The 20,258-nt window shown below is 44.2% G+C and overlaps 2 protein-coding genes across 12 annotated transcripts in view; one reads left to right on the forward strand and one right to left on the reverse strand.

Annotated features, from left to right (window-relative positions):
* Positions 1-3,687: 3,687 nt before the first annotated feature.
* Positions 3,688-6,466, forward strand: LOC105015491 (insulinoma-associated protein 2). Its single transcript, XM_010878687.3, has one exon. The coding sequence runs from the start codon at positions 4,060-4,062 to the stop codon at positions 5,731-5,733; it is 1,674 nt and encodes a 557-aa protein (XP_010876989.1). The 5' UTR covers positions 3,688-4,059; the 3' UTR covers positions 5,734-6,466.
* Positions 6,466-20,258, reverse strand: part of ralgapa1 (Ral GTPase activating protein catalytic subunit alpha 1) — a 72,290-nt gene continuing 58,497 nt past the window's right edge. For 6 of the 11 annotated variants that reach the window (XM_034297455.1, XM_034297456.1, XM_034297454.1 and 3 more), the window contains 3 exons: positions 15,357-15,481; positions 10,147-10,255; positions 6,466-9,588 (listed from right to left, as the gene is read on the reverse strand). In XM_034297455.1, the coding sequence (XP_034153346.1) occupies positions 9,495-9,588; positions 10,147-10,255; positions 15,357-15,481 (328 nt within the window). In that variant the 3' untranslated portion in view covers positions 6,466-9,494. Of the gene's footprint in view, positions 9,589-10,146; positions 10,256-11,271; positions 11,304-15,356; positions 15,482-20,258 lie in introns of those variants that run through there. The other 5 variants (XM_034297459.1, XM_029125550.2, XM_034297457.1 and 2 more) reach the window with 3 other exon arrangements.

Raw genomic sequence — 20,258 nt, forward strand, 5'->3', positions numbered from 1 at the left:
AGAATCATGAGCAAATGATGTGGTACTACCTGCCCTGTCAGCTGTGGCTGTTCCCTCAGGTTGAGATCGGGAGAGGACTGGCGATGGTTTGCTCAATGCGTGCTCTTTATACAAATTGTTTACTGCTCCTCTGTTCAGGTTAATATTGTCACAATAGCTTGATTCATGAGGAAAAATGCTTGGTAATTTGTTGTTAAATAGGCTGTATCTAAGAAAAGGGCGTGTTTCTAATGTATACTGTAGGTAAATATAATTTGAATATAGAGAGTCTACTCTAGGATTGGTGAATGATGTTTTATAGGACTTACTTTACGTGTATACTGTTTCATAGCAACAGCAAAATAACAAAATGCATTGTTGATAGCAGAGCCATTAAGTTATAATCTCTCTAGATGGCTCTGAATTGGCTGTGATAATTCTAATGTTACATGTTCATCTTCTGTTTCATAGCAACTACAGAATGACAACATGATTGGGTAGTGTTTTGATCCAGATCCTTACAAATTTCTAGACGCACCAATTAGTAAATTGGTCGGGCCAAGGCCCACCCAGGCCCAATAGTGCTGCTGCCAATGCTAGGGGCACTTTTAAGCAATGCTATGTGCTATCGATATTCCTTCACTGTGGTTAAAATCATGGGAGATGCAAGCCTATGTGTATGAACTGACACAAACACAAGATATTGCGTAGTAAGCCTATCAGGAGGAAGTCTCCAAAAACGATTTAGGTGATGTTACAGTAAGAATCTTGCATTTTAATCATGTGGTTAACTAAAACATATTTTTCTCAACCTAAAATCAGCTTATTTACAAGTTATGTTGATTGGATATTAAACTGAGCCTGACACACCTGTGACCATGTTACCTCACCTATTCCTTCCCATGCACTACTGTTGCTTTTTAAGCAACTGGCACTTTTGCATTTGCCTGCTAATGATAAATTGATGCATGCTGTTCAGAACTAAAGTATATGACAGCTTAGTTTATTAATTATTTCTATGTGTTCTTGGAGAACCAAGATCAGCCCTGTACAGTACACTAGCTAACTAACAAAATAAAGCTAGACATCTTCCTACAACACATTTGGCTTTTTGTAAAGAATTATCTCATGTATTTTTTTTTACTGCCATTATGTTGTCATTAAAAAAACTAATTGAAGTAACCAATTAGTTAACACTAAGCTAATATTTGTTGGTATAACAATATTAGCAGTGTCTAGACTTGCTCACGGTCACGCTAGCACATGTGCGCGAGCACACACACACACACACACACACACACACACACACACACACACAGGCTGCAGCCTGGTACAAACACGCTCTCTAGCTTATCCAATCAGGAGGCGTTAACCCGGATCTTGAGAGAGTGTTAACCGTTTGTGAAGCGAAAAAATATGTTCAGACTCATAATCATTGGTAGGGTCGCTACGGTTCCAACCTAATTTTACGCTGCTGGAGAGGAAGAGTATATTTACGAGAGCTTCGTCTCAAATTAAACAGCCTAATCGCGTGGTTAACATTCGTTACTGTGTGCACAGCTTGCATCCCCACAAAACAAATGAAAGAGCAGGTAAAGTGGTTAAATGGACAGATTAAGGAACCTGCCTTATTATAAATACTAAATGACACGACATGCCAACATAAGAAACTGCCAAAAACAACGCTGTCATCTTAATTGCTAGTCGCTTATCAACTGCAGAATAATTCAAATCCAAATGAAAATTTCACAGAAAGGTTAGGCGCGTGGGAAAGCAAATCATCAATCCATTACATATGAAGATGAAGTCTGTTTGGAGAGAGGAAATCACTCGGTTTTAATCAACATGATTTAGGAAATGAATACCTATCCTTGTTGTTATACAACCCTGTTTCCAAAAAAGTTTGAACACTGCGTAAAATGCAAATAAAAAGAGAATGCAATGATGTGCAAATCATTTATCCCTATATTTTATTGAAAATAGTAGACAAGACAACATATCAAATGTTGAAACTGAGAAATGTTATTGTTTTTGGAAAAATACATGCCAATTTTTATTTGATGCCAGCAACACATTTCAAAACAGTTGGGACAGGGGCATGTTTACCACTGTGTTGCATCACCTTTTCTTTTAACAATACTCTGTAAGCGCAGTTTAGCACACAGACTCTTTTACTAAGGAGCATGCTGTTGTAATACTTGCAGAATGTGGTTTGTCACTGTTGCTGAAATAAGCACGGCCTTCCCTGAAAAATCTGTAATCTGGATGGCAGCATATGTTGCTCCAAAACCTGTATATATTTTTCAGCATTAATGGTGCTTTCACAGATGGGCACGTCACACATGCTGTGCGCTTATGCACCCCCATACCATCATGGGGACTGGCTTTTGAACAGTGAACAGGTCACAAGCTGAATGGTCCATCTCCTCTTGTGCCCAGAGGACTTGATGTTCATGATACCCAAAAATAATTTCTCATTTTGTTTCGTCAGACCACAGGACAGTTTTCCACTTAAATGAGCTTTAGCCCATAGAAGGTGGTGGCGTTTCTGAATCTTGTTTTTATTTGGCCATGCAGTGATATTTCCTACAGAATCTTGTCTGTTTTTAATGCAATGCTGCCTGATGGCCCAAAGATCACGGCCATCCAGTATTGGTTTTCGGTCTTGTCGCTTGCTTACAGAGAATTATATGGATTCTCTGAATCTTTTAATGATATTATGTACCATAGATGATGAACTCTTTGCAATTTTGCTTTGAGAAACGTTATTCTTAAATTGTTGCACTATTTCCCTGTGAAGTCTTTCACAGAATGGTGAACCCCTCCCCATCTTTGCTTTTGAAAGACTCATCCTCTCAGGATGCTCTTTTTAAACCCAATCATGTAACTGACCTGCTGTCAGTTAACCTAATTCATTGTGAGATGTTTTACCAGGTTTTTTAGCATTACATAGCGTTTCCAGTCGTTTTCCAATCTTTTTTGTTGCCCCTGTCCCAGCTTTTTTGAAACGTGTTGCTGGCATTAAATTCAAACTGGGCTTTGCCAAAGGCAAAGCACAACTCTAGATTTCTCTCATAGCCTTTTTATTATTTGGACCGCTACTCCTCCAATAACTTTTACGCTAGAGGCACCGTTCAAATTTTATAACAAAAAGAAATGTCTAGAATAGTGTTCATCACATTTGAACTTCTTGACGTCTTTCATACTTTTTAAATGGCTATCCAAGCGTAGGTTTGAATCATTTGGATTCATTAACCCAAAAATCGTAGGCATGTAAAAATTACAGAAAATAAAAGCAAAACGTTTGTTTCACATAGGCTATCCCAGCTTAAAATGGTTTATTGACTACGATAACAGAAATTCGCATAATTTGTGGTAATTAACCCTAAAACATATATATATATATATATATATATATATATATATATTTATATATATATATATAAATTCGCATATACACTGCACCGTTCGAGCTAGAGACCAAAACAACTTGGTTTCACATTTTTAAACTATCCTTACTTTAAAGTATTAAACGTTTTTAACGTAAACAAGCTGTTAAGCACATTAATTCTGTATTACTAATATATTTTCTAGTTATATTATATTACTTACATTTAACGACCTTAGGATAAAATACATGATATTTTTCTCATTTGCCATTTTCACTTAAGGATCTTTCAAAGCACGAATCACAAGGTTAGATTAAATGTTATTGGTATAAAGAGAACGTGAAAAAAGAATAGGTTGATGAAATGTCAAGTGTGTGAGCGATTTATAATAATCCACTCCACATTAATGACTTTGTAACTAGATAGTGTCATTAACGTTTAAGCGTCGCCCCACCTCTCCACTGTCAGTGCTGATTGGACAGGGCTTCGCAACAAACTGTGACTTCACAAAAAATCAGAAGGCGACCCCAAAGATAAAAAACAAGGCACGCTCATCGATGTGACATTGTCCACATCTCTCTCTTCTGTAAGCATTCACCTTGCCTGCTTGCTTAAAAGGGACCGCTAGCGCTCCTTCAAGCGTAACGCTAAGTTAAAGTGGACCTAGGAACCGTTCCATTCAGGCGTAAACATGCCTAGAGGATTTTTAGTGAAGAGGAGTAAACGCCCTTCAGCATCTTCTTACAGAACACGTAACATTGACAACGAATTGCTGAAAGCGGACCTGTCAGTGCACTCACCGAAGGAGCCAACCGTTGCGCCAAGTGCAAGCCTAATTGTGCCGTTATCCGAGGACGGTACGTTTGGAGAGCCATGGACCAGTGTCCCAGCTGAAGCGGACCAAGCTCAGCTGCCTGTGAACTCAGATAAGGTTAAGAGCATAGAGGACTTTGGGAAATACCCACGCAGCCATCCTCTCACCGAATCGGATCATGACGGGTCTCCGGTCCGGGCTGACCTCTCCTATAGCCCGATAAAACCAGTTGGCACCGAGTTGGAAAAATCGCATTTTGACCGGTGTATGAGTTCACCAACAATGACCGAGCCGTTCCCGATAAGCACGCCTGTGTCCTCAATACAAAGACTTCTTCTAAATCATGCGCCCTTTGGACACTCTGATATTAAATTCGACCCACCCGTGCTCCTCTACCCGTCTCTCCATAATGCTATGAAACGCACATACATGGAGCCAGAGCGTAAGGCCAAGCCAACAGTCAAAAAAACGAAAGTGATCAGGAAACTCAGCTTCGAGGACGAAATCTCCACATCACCCGTGCTTGGGCTAAGAATTAAGAAGGAGACCCCTGAATTTAAAGCAGCATCAGCTTCTTCTGGTAATAAGAAACCACTTGGAGAATTTATCTGCCAGCTTTGCAAGGAGGAATACCCTGATCCGTTCTCCCTCGCCCAACACAAGTGCTCTAGGATTGTGCGGGTAGAGTATCGCTGTCCAGAGTGCGACAAAGTTTTCAGCTGTCCCGCTAACCTAGCCTCTCATCGCAGGTGGCATAAGCCTCGTCCAGTAAACAATGGAGAGACGCAGAGCTCCAAAAAGTCACAGTCGGATGCACGGTTGCATGAGAGGACATCCGTTGAAGGGAAAGAGAACGCGAGCGAGTTGAGAATTAATAATCAGCACCACGTCGCTCTGGATAGCTCCGTATGTCAGCGGGCCATCACCGTGGACAGCTCCCACAGACAAGAGCAGGTGCGCAGAAGGGCACAAGAAAGCCCTCAGTCCTTCGACCCACGCTACCGGGTTCCTGAAAAAAGCTTGGACCTGCACATCAGAGCGGGTGACAGCCCAAGCTTAATGCAATGTCCAGAGAACACTGACGTGTCAATGGCCTCCTCTCCTTTCTTACAGACCGTCGGGACTGTAGAGGAGATGTACGAGTGTTGCTACTGTAGCAAGAACTTCAGAAGACAGGCATATCTGAGGAAGCATCTTGCAGCGCACGAGACAATCAAAGCTTCGAATTATAATCAGTTAGAGAGCGGGCAAATCACGTTCCCGTGTCACTTGTGCGGTGCCCATTTCCCATCCGTTGAAATTCGTGACAAACACAGAGTTTGGCATGCAATGAGAGACGACATTCTGATGAACCCAGAGAAGAGTGCGGGTAGACCAGACTTGATAAGACCAGACCATACACAAGGTGATCAACAGATATTTACCTGTAAGCACTGCCCCTCTACCTTCTTCAGTTCTCCCGGGCTGACGAGGCATATTAACAAGTCTCACCCCACAGAGAACCGGCAGGTGATGTTGCTACAAATGGCAGTCCGGCCCGGCTGCTTATAGACTATAGGCATATTTGGGCAACTGTCACACTGAAACCCATGAAAACAAATGGTTTCATTAGGCTAATTAAAACAAATGAATACGTATGAATGTGTTTCCTTTGTACTTCAATTGTGATAGTATTGTACCTTAATATACAGATCAGGTCAAAAATACAAGCCTATTTTTATTACAATAATTGTTTTTTTATGTTTTCTTGTAATGACAGATGAGGCTACAGCTAAGGGCCACATCTTAACTTTTAGCTTATATTCATTAAATACAGTTGTTGATTTACAGTGTAACGATTGTTAAACGTGTGTAAAAATGCTTCAAATATTCAAGAGCTGTCATTTTAAGCATGTAATGAAAATAAGAGGGCGACCCTGTTAATATCTAGAATATTTGACCTTAACACTTTTATCTTAATGTAGTTCCTATGGAAATTGAATGTGCTTGTTCAGTAGTTGTGAAATTTAATTCCAAACCAGCAAAGCTACCAAGATGTATTTTCATACAGAAAATAAAGCTTACCTGTTACAGTATAAAACTGTTTTCGTGAGTAAAAATGTATTTATTCTATTAATTACTTAATAAATGCCTTCATGATGGCAATTGTGTTACAGATATGATGTCGTATTTTGATATGTACACTAATGAACATGGACTCATTTTTACATTGACTGTCAATAAACAAGTCATTTACATTCTAGTGGTGACAAAATAAAGCATTTGAAAATAGAGATTTTCAAGTAGGTGGTAAGAATACTTTTTATTGTCAAATTCCATTGCACATCTATGTCCTCCTGGAACAGCCATAATGAATGTATAGATACTACAAGTATGACAATGCGATTTCATTTGTGTCACTGTGCTTGTCTGTGTAGCTGTTATATCAACACATGCAGTTAGTACTGGCATCATGCAGCATTTGGTCAGTAGTAACATAGGCCTACAGTACAACTCCTTAGTAGAGGGAGTATTTTATACATTTACAGTATGCACAGGTTTCAGTCAAATCTGACTTAAGGGAGAGGACAAACCAATATTATCCGATCTCCTCAGCTTGGACTGAGGATGCAGCATGATTTTTTTTTATCACTCTCTTTCTCTGGTAAGTTTGTAGTTTTCATCCAGGGCCATTTCAGAAATAATCATTTTAAATTCAATCAGAACCAACCTCACAATCATATATTCTAACGTAACACAAACATTGATTTGACCTCAGACACAGAAGGCAGCCATTAAAAAATATATAAAAGTTCAACCGAACGGTCCAAAACATGCATTTACAATCCCTTTCCTCTCTAGCAGAGAACCTATAGCTGAAAGCAAATAACAACAAAAAGTGTAACAACACAAATAAATACACCACATGAAAGCAAAGCAGAATAAAAAAAATATTTAAAAAACAGTGTTGCTGTGCGATTGTGTCATACAAATGAACACGGTTGGCAGCTAACAGGTGGGTGCTTCATACATTACTGTGGCATTAGCATCCATGGCTCTTTGAAATGAGAAATAGTCACATCATGCATGTTCTTGTTTCTGTTGAACAGTTAAGCAATAGTATAACATAATGCAATAACTTGATACGGCAATACTTCGTGATTGTCAATTGTTTAAAGTACAAAGGGTAAATTGGCTTCAACCACCAGCGATGTGGAGAGTTTTAGTTACATGTTTTGGGGATTTGCAAAAAAATTAACCGTATTTCAGATTGAAAAGGTCAATAAAAACAAAGGAGTCTATTTAAATACATTTATTATGTTTGTTCATCATTTTGAATATTGAATATTAGTCATTACAGGGATATGAAGCCTTTTAAGCACCCCACTGTGGCAAACATTTTCAGGGAGTGGTCTATAAAAAAAAGATATGAGCTTTGAGAGTTCCACTGATCATTTGGTGATTCTATATCTGTAATGTCACTTCCTGTTACTCAATTTAAATGAGAAATAACATTCTGAGCAAAATTATTCATTTCACTTTGGTAAATTATTCTAAAGGGTTAATGACAATGATCATATGGCCACTTCAGGAAAATAACCAACCGCCTCAATTGCATTACTAATTCTGGTTGCACAATTATCATAACAATAGATTATTAAGCCTCAGTAGCAGCTTAATGACTTGAAAAACAATAAGTGTTTTATATAAGCAAGTATTTCCCCCTCCAAGCACTCCATGCTTAAACGCCACTGCGATTCCAATATGAGCGGTCCACCGTTGGTTCGAGGAGCAGGTCAGAGTCTAAGACCACAGCGAAAGACCTGCTACAACACATGAAGCGGACAGTGGAGATGCATTCTACACAGGAAGCACATTATCTTGCTGTGAGAGCCCACCTGCAGCTGAAGGGTCACTACAGTAGAATTCTACTGAAGAACCCTGCGAAGGAACTCTACAATAGAAGCCAATACACCAGTAGGTCTTTGTATCACAGTCTTCATCCTCTTTGGCCCTAGGTTTTTGCTCACACGTACAGTAGACGCGGTGTAAATACTACAACTACTTTACCCACGCATACAATTTGACCAAGCCTCTAACTGATGCTCTATGTCTTGAGGTTAATATACGCTTAGTTGTGGTGGTTTTTGGCTGAAATTATTTACACAGATCAGATATTCTCAGCATTATACACTTTAAATATGTATTCTCATATACAGTATATATATATATGTATATATATATTCATCGTGAGTGAAAAAAAAAGAGGTGGATCAAAACAGCACACTGTACACAAACAAAACTAAATGATCAGTAACATTCTTTATCAGGTGAAAACCAGCTTTACAATGTCAATAAAAAAATAAATGTGACCCCTCAAAAGAACAACAGTAGTGAATATTATACACCAAAAGTCACACTGAGTTGCATGTTTACTGTGAAAAACTAAACAAAATGTAACAAGTGCTTCATTTTAACTGAACAATTTCCACCTCACAGATTGAGAAGCAAACTTTTCTTTCAACAAAATTCTAAACTCATCGTCTACAAACACTGGCCGACATTGCTTCAGTCCGAGCAACGAGAGAAAACTCCTGTATATGCAGAATATAGTACAAATATATAAATTTGTCTTGTGGTGGACTGTGACCAAATATGACAAATGCCTTTTTCATACTTTGTGTTTTGGTTCTTTCTTGAAATCACTTTTCTAGCAAGTGTAAATGGTCATGGTCCATTAGAATGTGTGGGGGGGGGGGGGGCATTAAATATTTGTCACTCTTCAGCTACAAGCTAAGCAAAGAAAGCTGGACTCGTCCTAGCCAAACATTTGATTTCAACTACCAATGAAACATGTCTCTATAGCTGCATTAATGCTTTCTGCATACCACGGAACCTGCTGTTTTTTGGACACCCAAAGTATATTTTGCTCTCTTTCCTCAGTTTGAGGTCTCGGTGTGCGTTGTTAGCTAAATTTGCCCTGGGGAGCCGCCCGGGCCCTGCTAGCACCGCCCCTATCCAGAGGCCCCATGGGCCGGCCCCTGGGTCAGTTCAAGGGCCTCATCCTGCATGTCAGTGGGATGGTAGAGCAGGGGTGATGCTGACCCTGCAGGCCAGAGGCGTCCACGTGGCCAGGGGAACGTAACGGGACGCAGTGCTTTTAGTGGGCAAAGGCTGGTAGGTGCTGTACAGTAGGCGGAGTCTTTTTAACTGAAGTCTGTGGGCCCCTGTGGGCCCCGGGTGGGGGAAGGGGCTCAACTGAGGAGAATTTCGATCAGGTCTTATTGGCCGAGCCGGAGGAGCGTCGGAGCTTCATGGACATGCGGCTCTTGCTAGTACGAGGGGACATGGGCGAGGCTAACTGGTCGGCCGCGTCTTGCTGCACCGCTGCTGGGCTTTCTCCCTCCTGACTCTCGAGGCATGAGCCTGCGGAAGGAGCGAGGGTGGGGAGATGAAAGACCAGGGTGGAGGAAAGGCAATGGCACCCCACCTCCCGTACCCACCCGACTTGTCCACCACAGCCAATGACAAAACAGATACAGCCACCCACCCCCACAGTCAAATCAAATAAACAATCCAGACAGACAGACTAGTAGGTCCTACAACCTGACTTGAGGTTTGTCCGCATCTCAGATTGCACTGGTCTATAAGGGAAGGAAGGGGAAAAGCAGTACATGCACTTTGCTGTGTATTTTAGATTCAGGTGTGAAATCCCCGTTTTAACTTAAGCTTTTGTGAATGCAAAACAATAAATGTTCACAGTTGTTTTTAGAGAAGAGTTTTTAGCTGTAACAAATCAAAGCATTAATGTGCATGAAATTAATCCAAACCAATATGGAAGCGCTATCAAAAGACAGACATAACAACTAGAAGGTCAGAGAAGACCACAGAAGACCACAGAGGAAACTACAAGAGAAAAATACAGGGCAGGAATGGAACTGAAAAAGAGAGACGGTAATTTGCAGTTTTAATGTTTTATCGTACCATTCACAGCTAGCGTGAAACACCTTCCGCTTCAAGCCTTTGCCTTTTACCTTGCCGAGCCCAATGTTTTCTAGTGGAGTTTTGGGAAGGAGCAGAAATAGCAAGCTCTCTTGGTGGGGTGAAGACGAATGGAAGACGCAAAGCCATATGGGGGTGGGGTGGGGGGGGGGGTGGGGGGGTTTGAGACAGAACAGAAAAGGAGGAAGGTGGAAGAGGAGGTTCAACAGGGGAGAAAAACGGGAAGGGACAGGAAGAGAAAGCAGTGAAGTAGTTTGGACGGAACGGGCAGGCAGGAGCGACAGGGTAGGGCGAGAGGGGATTGGAAGACAGCAAACACAAGAGAACAGGAGAGAAGAGAAGAGACGTGTGAGCAGTGACAAGGGAGTTAACAGAAGCTACATACAGAACTGAGACAGCCGAAGCGCCACGTCGACATCATCGCACTCCAGTCACGTCACACGGACACGCACACACGCCGACTGGCACATTGATGTAATGACCCCCTCATACTTACCGACGTCTACTCTGTTCCCTTGAACACTGATCTTCCAGGCCATAGCTACCTCCTACAGATCCAGAACCTGCATGTCTCTCAAGTCCATGAGTCAAGAGCTTAACAGAACTGACTAAACCTCTAGGGGGAACATCCTAAACCTCTAGGGGAACATCCTAAACCTCTAGGGGGAACATCCTAAACCTCTAGGGGGAACATCCTAAACCTCCTGGGAACATCCTAAACCTTCTGGGAACATCCTAAACCTTCTGGGAACATGCCGAACACGGATGTAAAAAAGCGGCGCTAGAGTAGGAACGCAGTGGTAAGACGGCGGTTAACCCAGACCCAGGATGCACAGTGGTAGTGGTGATGACGAGGAGTGAAAAGACGAGGGCATGTTAGGGCGGAGGCATGCAAACGCTGAGGTTGATGTTAAAAGTAGACATTCTTCTGACGACATGATGGAGAAGAAATTAGGGAGTGAGAAAGGCAGATTTAGTCAGTGGAGAGAAATAGATAGAGGGGTTCAAAGAGCAAGTAGAGCGCTCATAACATTGTTACAAGCCAATCAGAATGGAACAGCAACAGAGAGCCTCGGTTGGTTGCGGGGGGGTTTCCAGGACTCTTACCTTTTAGATATACACAACTGATAGATTATGATCTAAAGGAGGGGAAACATAAGATAAAGAGAGAAGAAAAAAAAATTTAAAGAAAAAATGGGTGGGGAAAAAAATGGCAAAGCAAAAAGGGAAATCAAGTTTTAAAAAGAAAACAACGAAACAAAACCAAAATACGATCATTTGGGTTTAGGGGGAGTAAGAGTCCGCAGTGGACCAGTGTGATCAAGGTTTGTGCCTGAAAAATACTCACATAATCACATTCTGCACAGGAAAACTAACGTTTGGTCAATCACAAATCATTGCGGTGATAATTATAATTCCATAATAATATAGAGTAGTTTTTAGTCACAAAACCATGTTTCTCATTGTGTGGAGAAATGAACACGTACAGTCCACAGACATGCCTCTTTTAAGAAATGAAAGGCCGCATCACAGTGTCAAATAGCAATGTCTTACGGACAAATTCCAAATATGTTTGATTATAATCACACATCTTCCATCTGTGGCTAACATGAAGAAACAAAGAGTACAAAGACAGAACAGGGCTGGATCTCCTTTAAGATTAGACTGACATAATTACAAGTCTTCTGGGTAAACGAGCCTTTCGTTTTCTGCATGTGTGTAATGTAGCCTGTGGAGACAATGTGGCTGTAGAGAGAATCAATGTGCTGTGAGAACATGGGAAGACCAGGTGTCAGGAAAACAAGCCCAGGGCCCGGAAGAGCACTCATCACCCCAGGAGGGGCCGTAGCTGGGGAGCGGAGAGTGAGCTTTATGTTCACGGGGATATACAGTGGGGACAACAAGTATTTGATACACTGATGATTTTGCAGGTTTTCCTACTTACAAAGCATGTAGAGGTCTATAATTTTTTATCATAGGTACACTTCAACTGTGAGAGACAGAATCTAAAACAAAAATCCAGAAAATCACATTGTATGATTTTTAAATAAATAATTTGCATTTTATTTTTTATGACATACCAACCAGTAAGAATTCCGGCTCTCACAGACATGTTAGTTTTTCTTTAAGAAGCCCTCCTGTTCTCCACTCATTACCTGTATTAACTGCGCCTGTTTGAACTCGTTACCTGTATAAAAGACATCTGTCCACACACTCAATCAAAGAGACTCCAACCTCTCCACAATGGCCAAGACCAGAGAGCTGTGTAAGGACATCAGGGATAAAATTGAAGACCTGCACAAGGCTGGGATGGGCTACAGGACAATAGGCAAGCAGCTTGGTGAGAAGGCAACATTATTAGAAAATGGAAGAAGAAGTTAAAGATGATGGTCAATCTCTTTCGGTCTGGGGCTCACCTCGTGGGGCATCAATGATCATGAGGAAGGTGAGGGATCAGCCCAGAACTACACGGCAGGACCAGGTCAATGACCTGAAGAGAGCTGGGACCACAGTCTCAAAGAAAACCATTAGTAACACACTACACTGTCATGGATTAAAATCCTGCAGTGCACGCAAGGTCCCCCTGCTCAAGCCAGCGCATGTCCAGGCCCGTCTGAAGTTTGCCAATGACAACCTGGATGATCCAGACGAGGAATGGGAGAAGGTCATGTGGTCTGATGAGACAAAAATAGAGCTTTTTGGTCTAAACTCCACTCACCGTGTTTGGAGGAAGAAGGATGAGTACAACCCCAAAAACACCATCCCAACTGAGAAGCTTGGAGGTGGAAACCTAATTCTTTGGCGATGCTTTTCTGCAAAGGGGACAGGATGACTGCACCGTATTGAGAGGAGGATGGATGGGGCCATGTATCGCGAGATCTTGGCCAACAACCTCCTTCCCTCAGTAAGAGCATTGAAGATGGGTCGTGGCTGGGTCTTCCAGCATGACAACGATCCGAAACACACAGCCAGGGCAACTAAGGAGTGGCTCCGTAAGAAGCATCTCAAGGTCCTGGCGTGGCCTAGCCAGTCTCCAGACCTGAACCCAATTGAAAATCTTTGGAGGGAGTTATTGCCCAGCGACAGCCCCGAAACCTGAAGGATCTGGAGAAAGTCTGTATGGAGGAGTGGGCCAAAATCCCTGCTGCAGTGTGTGCAAACCTGGTCAAGAACTACAGGAAACGAATGATCTCTGTAATTGCAAACAAAGGTTTCTGTACCAAATATTAAGTTCTGCTTTTCTGATGTATCAAACACTTATGTTACGCAATAAAATGCAAATTAATTACTTAGAAATCATACAATATAATTCCCTGGATTTTTGTTTTACATTCCGTCACTCACAGTTGAAGAGTACCCATGATAAAAATTACAGACCTCTACATGCTTTGTAAGTGGAAAAACCTGCAAAATCGTCAATGTATCAAATACTTGTTCTCCCCAGGTTTGCTATTTTATTCGTACAGTTATGGTTACAGACTCTCCACCGCCATACATTCTTTTTTTTGAGTGCAATTCATTTGCCAAAAAAGAGAAAAAAAGCCCAACAAAGTTTAAGATGATTTTGACTGACATTTTTTAAAATTTTCTATAGATACCGCGATAATATAGTTACCGTGAATTATTTTGGCTACGGTAACCAGATCAAGACCCTGTCATGGCCAGCCCAATATCCAGATCTGGACCCAATTGAAAACCTCTGGAATTTGATCAAGAGAAAGATGGATGCTCACAAGCCATCAAACAAAGCCAAGCTACTTGATTTTTGTGCCAGGAGTGGCATAAAGTCATCCAACAGCAATGTGACAGACTGGTGGAGAGCATGTCAAGACACATGAAAGCTATGATAAAAAATCTGGGTTATTCCACCAAATATTGATTTCTGAACTCTACCTAAGTTTAAAACATTAGTATTTTGTTGTTGAAAAATAATATGAATTTGTTTTCTTTGCATTATTTGAGGTCTGAAAACAATGCATCTTTTTTTGGTTATTTTGACCAGATATTTTCTACAAATAAATACTCTAAATGACAATATTCTTATTTGGAATTTGGGAGTAATGTTGTCAGTAGTTTATAGAATAAAACCAAATTGTTCCTGTTACTCAAACACATACCTATGAATAGTAAAACCAAAGAAACTGATCATTTTGCAGTGGTCTCTTGAATTTCTTCAGGGCTGTATATATACACATATATACATACATACAGCTCTGGAAAAAACTAAGACCACTGCACCTTTTTCTTTCCTTTCCAAAAAGTCCAAAAGGAAGGTTTTAAGTGAGGAACAGAAGCATTCAATTTGCAGTGGTCTCTTAATTTTAACCCTTCTGTTCCTCACTCAAAACCTTCCTTTTTGACTTTTTGGAAAGGAAAGAAAAAGGTGCAGTGGTAGCTTAATTTTTTCCGGAGCTGTGCGCGTGCACACACACACGAGAAATGAAAGGAAAGACCTGAATAAATGAGTGGAGGAGCAAAAAGAATGCAAATGCTTCCATATAAGTGTACATACTATCATGCTCTGTGGAATGTATAAAAATGCTGAGCAGACCCAGTTGACCTTGGTTTTGGATCAAGATGCAAAAGGAAAGGATCTCAGTGACTTTGAAAGAAGGTTCATTACTGGGTCTCCTTCAGGATGAAAATGCCCCCATCCACAAGGCATGAGGGGTCACGGAATGGTGTGATGAATATAAAAATGGGAATCATATGCTATGGCCTTCGCAGTCACGAGATCTCAACCCAACTGAACACCTATGGAAAAACGTGTTAGACGGTGTTCTCCACCCCCATCATCATCAAAACAACACGAGGGAATGTCTTTGAGGAATGATGTTCTAACCCTCCAGTAGAGTTCCAGAGATTCACAGAAAAATAAACAATGAAGCGGTTCTGGTGGCTCGTGGCCCAACACCTTACTGAGACACTATGTTGGTCTTTCTTTCAATTTGTCACTAGTCTGTATGCACACATACACATAAAATGCACGCACGCACATGCACCTACGTACGCGCATGCACTATATAAATATGCAGAGAATAAATCGTTGTGTTTTCTGCCCTGTATAAACCATCTTTTAGCCAGTACTCTAGAATTTCGGTGTTGAAAGGTGCATCTCCAGGATTGTAGTGTGTGACAGTTGGACTGTAAATGACTGTGGTGGGCTGGGGGCGGATTGGGGGGGGTCCTACCTGGGTCTGAGGGATGGTGTTGGCAGGGGGCGGGGCAGAAGACCCGGGCTGCATAGTCCTCGAACGTGGTCGTCTCCAGGTGGTGCTGCACGATCGTCTCCAGGTAACGGGCTCTCTCCTCGTAGCTGGGTCACAGGTCAAGGGTCAAAGGTTGAATCAGATGAGGCCCACCGCCTCTCTCCCACAGAAACGTGAAACTGAAGGGGGAGCCAGGGGGGGAGAAAAAAAAAAAACGGCCTTCTGGGCGGCCCGACCTGGGCAGCGCCGGACCCGCAGACCTATTGAACTCAATTCAGATAAAAATCAAGCCGCTCTTCCTCCCATCCACTGTCTCTCTGTCCTAATCAGAGACTCTCTGGTCATAATGACAGCCATCCACTACCATTAGGGGCTCCTAGGTCGAAAGAGACCAAGGCCACAGCCATTTCCATACAAACCATAATATCAAAAGTGTATTAGGAACCTATCATTGGCTTTTGTACATCATGACATTTGGCAAAGATGGCCTTTTTACTGTCTCTATTATCCGGTTAAGTAAAAATGATTCTATTCTGTTAATGGGAGTGTATTGGATTAAGTTGCAGAATATGGGTTTAAAATGGTGGTATTCTGTTAATGGATTGGATTACAGTTGGGACATTGCGTATGGCTTTTCGGCATGACTACGGCAGGCAGCGGAGCAAGGCGGCATGGGGGAGTGGGAGAGTAAGGGTGAGGACCCTCTCCTGCTGGGGTGAGGAAGGGGAGAAGATATTTTGGGAGCTGCCGTGTTTCAGTGTGCAGGCTGAGGAGACGCCTGGAGTGAAGTGACACAAGGAACAACAGCCAAACAGCGGAGTGCGCACGTGCGCGCGCGTTCACACACGCACGCTCACACACACACGGAAGTGTCGGAGGCAGCTCAGTGGGGTAAGCACAGCACTTTAGCGGTTCTGGCGTCAGCCTTTTCCTGTTTCCCAGCACCCACTTCCTGCTGCCTGTTAAAGCTATCAGAGACACGGTTCGGGTGAGATGCGGCTGTGAGAAGACCTGATGAGTAAGGTGTGCGTGGGCTCGCTGGGAGCGAGAGGGACTACGTGTGTGCCTCGGTAATACCGAACACGTTAGCGCGTGTTAGCCTGCGGCCACCAGATGCCAAAGCTGCTTCCACAGACGAGGACAGGTTTACGTGTCCTTGTTCATACGATTCAAGCTGCTAGCTCGCTTTACCAAATACACTTAACTTGCAACCCAATAAGACAGCCACAGTTTTCTCGGTACCTGTCTGACCCTTGCCAATAGGGGGCTGTTTTCGGGAGACCTCCAGAAGGACAGAAACACGGGGAGCCGGTGAGGCCGGGGCGGCTGACATGTCTGTTTGACATGAGCTTTGTGAGGAGCGGCCCCACCGCTGTGTAATCTAATGGCAGCCATTCCATAATTTCAGCCGTCCTCATCCGCAGTCCTACTCGGTGGTGTTCTTTCTGTCGCTCTCTGCCCGTCCCCGGCCCTGCGTGTCCGCCACCTCTTCCTGGCTGCGCGCCGCTAATGCCACCCTGTCACCAAGACAACTAATCCTCGGCGCTGTTGACTTGAGAGGCTCTTTTGTGTGTCCAAAAAAAAAAAAAAAAAAAAAAACGAAGAATGAAGTAAAAAAAATAAATAGATTTTTGCATTACACATCTTTTACACATCAAATAGGCCCTGGCCGTGGTCGGCTGCAAATATACTGTCATTACATTTTCGATGGGTATTTCTTTTAACAGCTTGTTAAAGAAGAAAAGTATATTTAGAGAATGCGCATGGTTGCTCTCCACAGCCTTCCAGCCTCTCGGAGCAGTATGTGGGGGGGCGGGGTAGGTGAGGTGTCTTTTGTGTATTACCAGAAACTCATTTTCCCCTATGGATGAAAGGCAAAAAGGCAAGAGGGAAAAATGCTCCTGGCCTCTCCCCCCCTCGGAGCTTTTCATTGTCACCGCCCTCAACTCCCGGCTCTCGGAGGAAAGGGGACAAATTGCCGGTGAAGAGACACCAGAAGCAAGCTTGTTAGCACATTGTGAGTGGTAGAGGGTGTGTGTGTGTGTGTGTGTGTGTGTAAGGGACCGTGGTGGGCTACAGAAACAGTTCTCTGGCGTCGTGCTAATTCAGCCCACAGAGCATGCTGCTGCTGATAGCCTCCAAATTGATCACTCCTCTCTCTTTGCCCTCCCCCGCTGAAGGAGTGTGTGGGCCAGTAGGAGGAGAAAGCTGCCAGGCCTCTCCAGAGGAGGACGAGAAGGGAGAGCTCTGTCGCTCCAAACAGGCTTGCTCTCCTCTCGGTTTGGAGGGGATTCAGTTCCTCTTAGTGGAACGAAATAGCTCTTCGATGGGGAAGAGACAGAGAATGCAGATCTGACATTGACCCGTTCGCCTCAGAGTTGTACATGACGGGGATGAAGACCGGGATGAAGACTGGGGTAAAGACGGGGATGACGCCTGACTACAGGAACGCCGGGGGAGGGTGGAAGCAGACAATATGAACATGCACTACAGCCCTGAATGTACAACACTGTACTATCACTACCAAGAAAGTACAGTTTTTGTGCTGTCAATTCATATAGATGACATTTCCATCTCCTTTATGAAATGTGATGCTTCTACAAAGTGCATGGACTCTGGGTAATTACAACTGGAAATCAGAAGAGAGATGGAAGCCCAGCTGGAGGATCAAACCAACACCTACAGGATGTTACACACACATGCAAAGATACCTGTCCAGAAGTATAGACATGCTTACAATTGTACATTTTCTCATGCCTCAATAACCAGCTGCGCTGTTTTAACTTAGCAGGCCTCAGTAGGACATCGCTGACATCTTCAAAAAGACATTCCGGGGGAAATGTGCAGAGCCTGGACGAGCCCACTGTTCTATCGAAAAACTACAGACTTAAAAGAGAGAAGTCAGTAACAGTCCCACTGCCTCAGTAGGACCAGTCAGGGAGGGGGGCCCTACAACTCACAAGAAAGGGATAAAGGTCATGGTTTTCGACCGGGTAAACCACGTACGGGGCGAAGGGGGCGCACTAGGAAAAACCCGGAACGCCTCCGGAACTGGCATCAGTCGACGGACCAGCGACCACAAGAATCTCAGGGCTCCACAGCTTATCTCACACAGCACAAGAATGGTCAAATTGAATGAGGATGAGGGGCTGGTCGGGGCGGGGTGGGGTGGGGGGGACATGGCAGAAGAAGTGGGCCCACCGTCTGTGATCCTGACCGGGAGCGTTCATACAGCAACCTGCTCTAGTTCCAACCACTGGGCGACGTGAAACAGGACAGAGCCGAGAGAGAGAAAAACATCAAGTAAATAATCGAATTTGAGGAGTTTTACAGACTATGATTACAGAAATCTATGTGTGCCCTGAAGTGGAGGGTAATCTGTTTATTCCCCCGTCTGATGGCTGCCATAGAGGCCCTAACAGTGATTTTATTACCGGGGGGGGGGGGTTGAGGGTGCCGTGGCTGGCTCCTCATCATTACAGCCAATGTCACCCACTATCCCTCCCCAGACCCCCCCACCCACCCTCAGATGACAGGAGAGATAGCCAGGCTAATGCTCCTCTGCCCTGGGGCCCTGTACGGACACAGATCTGGGGCCCGACTGGAGTCAGATCCGCTATCAGACCCACTCCTATTAATCTCCCGCCAAATCCAATTGGTTCCCCAGCCGGCCTGTGAAATATGGCTCCCGGGCCTGACCTGCAGCAGCCATTTATCTCCCCCCGACCCCCCCCCCCCCAACACCCTAGGGGGACGGCGAGACTCTGCATGCGCTGCCCCGGCGACACAAATGCGACGTTTGTTCAGTGTCCTCGGTCCTGGGCGGAGGTGCTAATGTTATCAGGTGCAGGGGGGAGCGAGGGAACACGGATGCAGAGAATAATGTACATGAATTACAGGGCGTCAACGGACAGAGGTAATCCGTTTACGCGGCCAATATATGAGCGCGCGCACACGCGCGCGCACCTATCCCGGGGAACTCGGGCGGCGGTTTTTACGGCGGCTTAGAAACCCGCTCTAAAGAGACTCGATGCGGGGACGTCAGGACTGTCACATGACCCTGCCGAATCGATTCTGTGGATCGTCTACGCTGAGGGGAAGGCTGTGAGGGCCACTGAGGGGTCTGTGTGAGGCTCGGTTCTGATCCGGTTCTGGTCCATTGATCCAGATGGCAGTTGTCGGTTGCGGTCAAAGGTCGTTCTAATCAATTCGGACTGCGGCCTCCTGGTCAGACAGTAAACCCTGCGAGCACGCGCCTCGTCTGAGTCCGTAGCCGATTTGAGGCGGATCCTAAACGCCTGGTCAGAGACAGCCCCACATCGGCACCTCCAGCCCTTCCCCCGAGGAGGAGGGAGAGATAAGCTGTGACCCCACCTCTAACCTTTCTGTATTTACACCCCCTTTTCCTCTTTGACATACGCGCATGCACGCACGCACCAGAAGAGCGCAGTGTTACTGGGACACAATAAGGCCCATTGTGAGAGCTGGCAGTGAGTGGCTGCGCTGCCCGGTAGGCCTTTGGCTGCGTGTGTGTGTTGTGGGGGGGCGAGGACAACACTGATCCAGTGGTCTTCCTCTGTCTCTCTCCCTCCATCTCTATGTCCTTCTGTCCCTCTCGCTCTCCACTATCACGCTCCACCATATGCTGACCCCAGCAGCAGGGCAGTGATTGCTGCCAATCAGAAGCCAGTGTGTGAGTGTCCTTACTGCCATTTTCACACAGACACACACACACAGGATAGGACTGACAGGGCCAATAGGGAAGCCGCTTAGCGACTCTCTCCCCCTTGTTCTCCTGCACAACCAACACGGTATCTGGCTCCAGGACCCGCCGCTGACAGATGGGAGACGGCAGAGACTCACATGGTTCTATTTTCCTCTGTC

Source organism: Esox lucius, chromosome 15 (assembly GCF_011004845.1).
Source record: "Esox lucius isolate fEsoLuc1 chromosome 15, fEsoLuc1.pri, whole genome shotgun sequence".
In the NCBI taxonomy this organism is placed as follows: domain Eukaryota; kingdom Metazoa; phylum Chordata; class Actinopteri; order Esociformes; family Esocidae; genus Esox; species Esox lucius.